Here is a 914-nt window from a genome sequence, read left to right as displayed (position 1 = left end):
CCTTACTGGCAGGACTGCTCCTCGGTGCAGATAAATGTGTGTGGGGGCTGGGCATGGGGGACAGTGTCTCATCGCTCAGTGTCCCAGCAATTAACCCCTCGGTGCCCAGCACCCAGCAAAGCCCCGCAGAGCCTGGGGGACCACTCTCATCAGCCTGCGTTGCCCTGCACCCCTCCTGCAGCTGAGGATGCATCCTAGGGATGCCGAGGGCAGGAGCCCGTGTGGGTGCAGACGGTGTGGCCGTTGTCACCCTCCCTGCAGCTGTGCATGGGGACCACGGGGGCATGAGAGCAGCATCCTCTTGGCAGCCCTGGGGTGAGCCGGTGAGGGGGTGCTAGGCTGAAGGACACCCCTAAGCCTTGCACCAAAGCCAGGCATGGTCCCAGGCCTCCCACTGTGCCTTGGCATGTGTCCCCCTGATGCCACATCTCCTATCGCTGCCCTAGCCGCGCCGTCCCTGCTGACCCCCAGCCCTCTCCTTCCACAGAACCACAATGACAGCAAAGTCATCCTCTACGAGGCGGAGAACTTCCAGGGCCACAAGTTTGAGCTGAGCGATGACTACCCCTCGCTGCAGGCTATGGGCTGGGGCAACAAGGAGGTGGCATCCATCAAAGTGAACGCTGGAGCGTGAGTCCCACTCGTGGGGAGGGGTGCGGTGGGGGCCAAGAGCAAGGGTTCGGTGAGCACCTCCTTCCTACATATCCCCAGGGATGGGAAAGGGGGACTCCAAAAAGGAGAGGTGCCTGCCCACTCCCCTTCCCTTGAAAACCCAAACCATGGGGTATTTTCTGTCCTTTTCGCCCCAGGGCAAGCAGAGGGATGGGATGGGATGGGATGGGACGGGATGGGATGGGATGGGATGGGATGGGATGGGACGGGATGGGACGGGACGGGATGGGACGGGATGGGAC

The 914-nt window shown here is 62.4% G+C and overlaps 1 protein-coding gene across 1 annotated transcript in view; it reads left to right on the top strand.

Annotated features, from left to right (window-relative positions):
* The window catches only part of CRYBA2 (crystallin, beta A2), a 1,926-nt gene extending 1,292 nt beyond the window's left edge, over window positions 1-634 (top strand). The window contains exon 3 of the mRNA XM_009883798.1: window positions 488-634. Coding sequence (XP_009882100.1) covers window positions 488-634 — 147 coding nt within the window. The remainder of the gene's footprint in view (window positions 1-487) is intronic.
* Window positions 635-914: the final 280 nt, after the last annotated feature.

Source organism: Charadrius vociferus, unplaced genomic scaffold (genome assembly GCF_000708025.1).
Source record: "Charadrius vociferus isolate BGI_N301 unplaced genomic scaffold, ASM70802v2 scaffold1020, whole genome shotgun sequence".
Classification (NCBI taxonomy): Eukaryota; Metazoa; Chordata; class Aves; order Charadriiformes; family Charadriidae; genus Charadrius; species Charadrius vociferus.
Note: the sequence above shows the minus strand (reverse complement) of the source record. Positions and strands in the feature narration are given on the sequence as shown.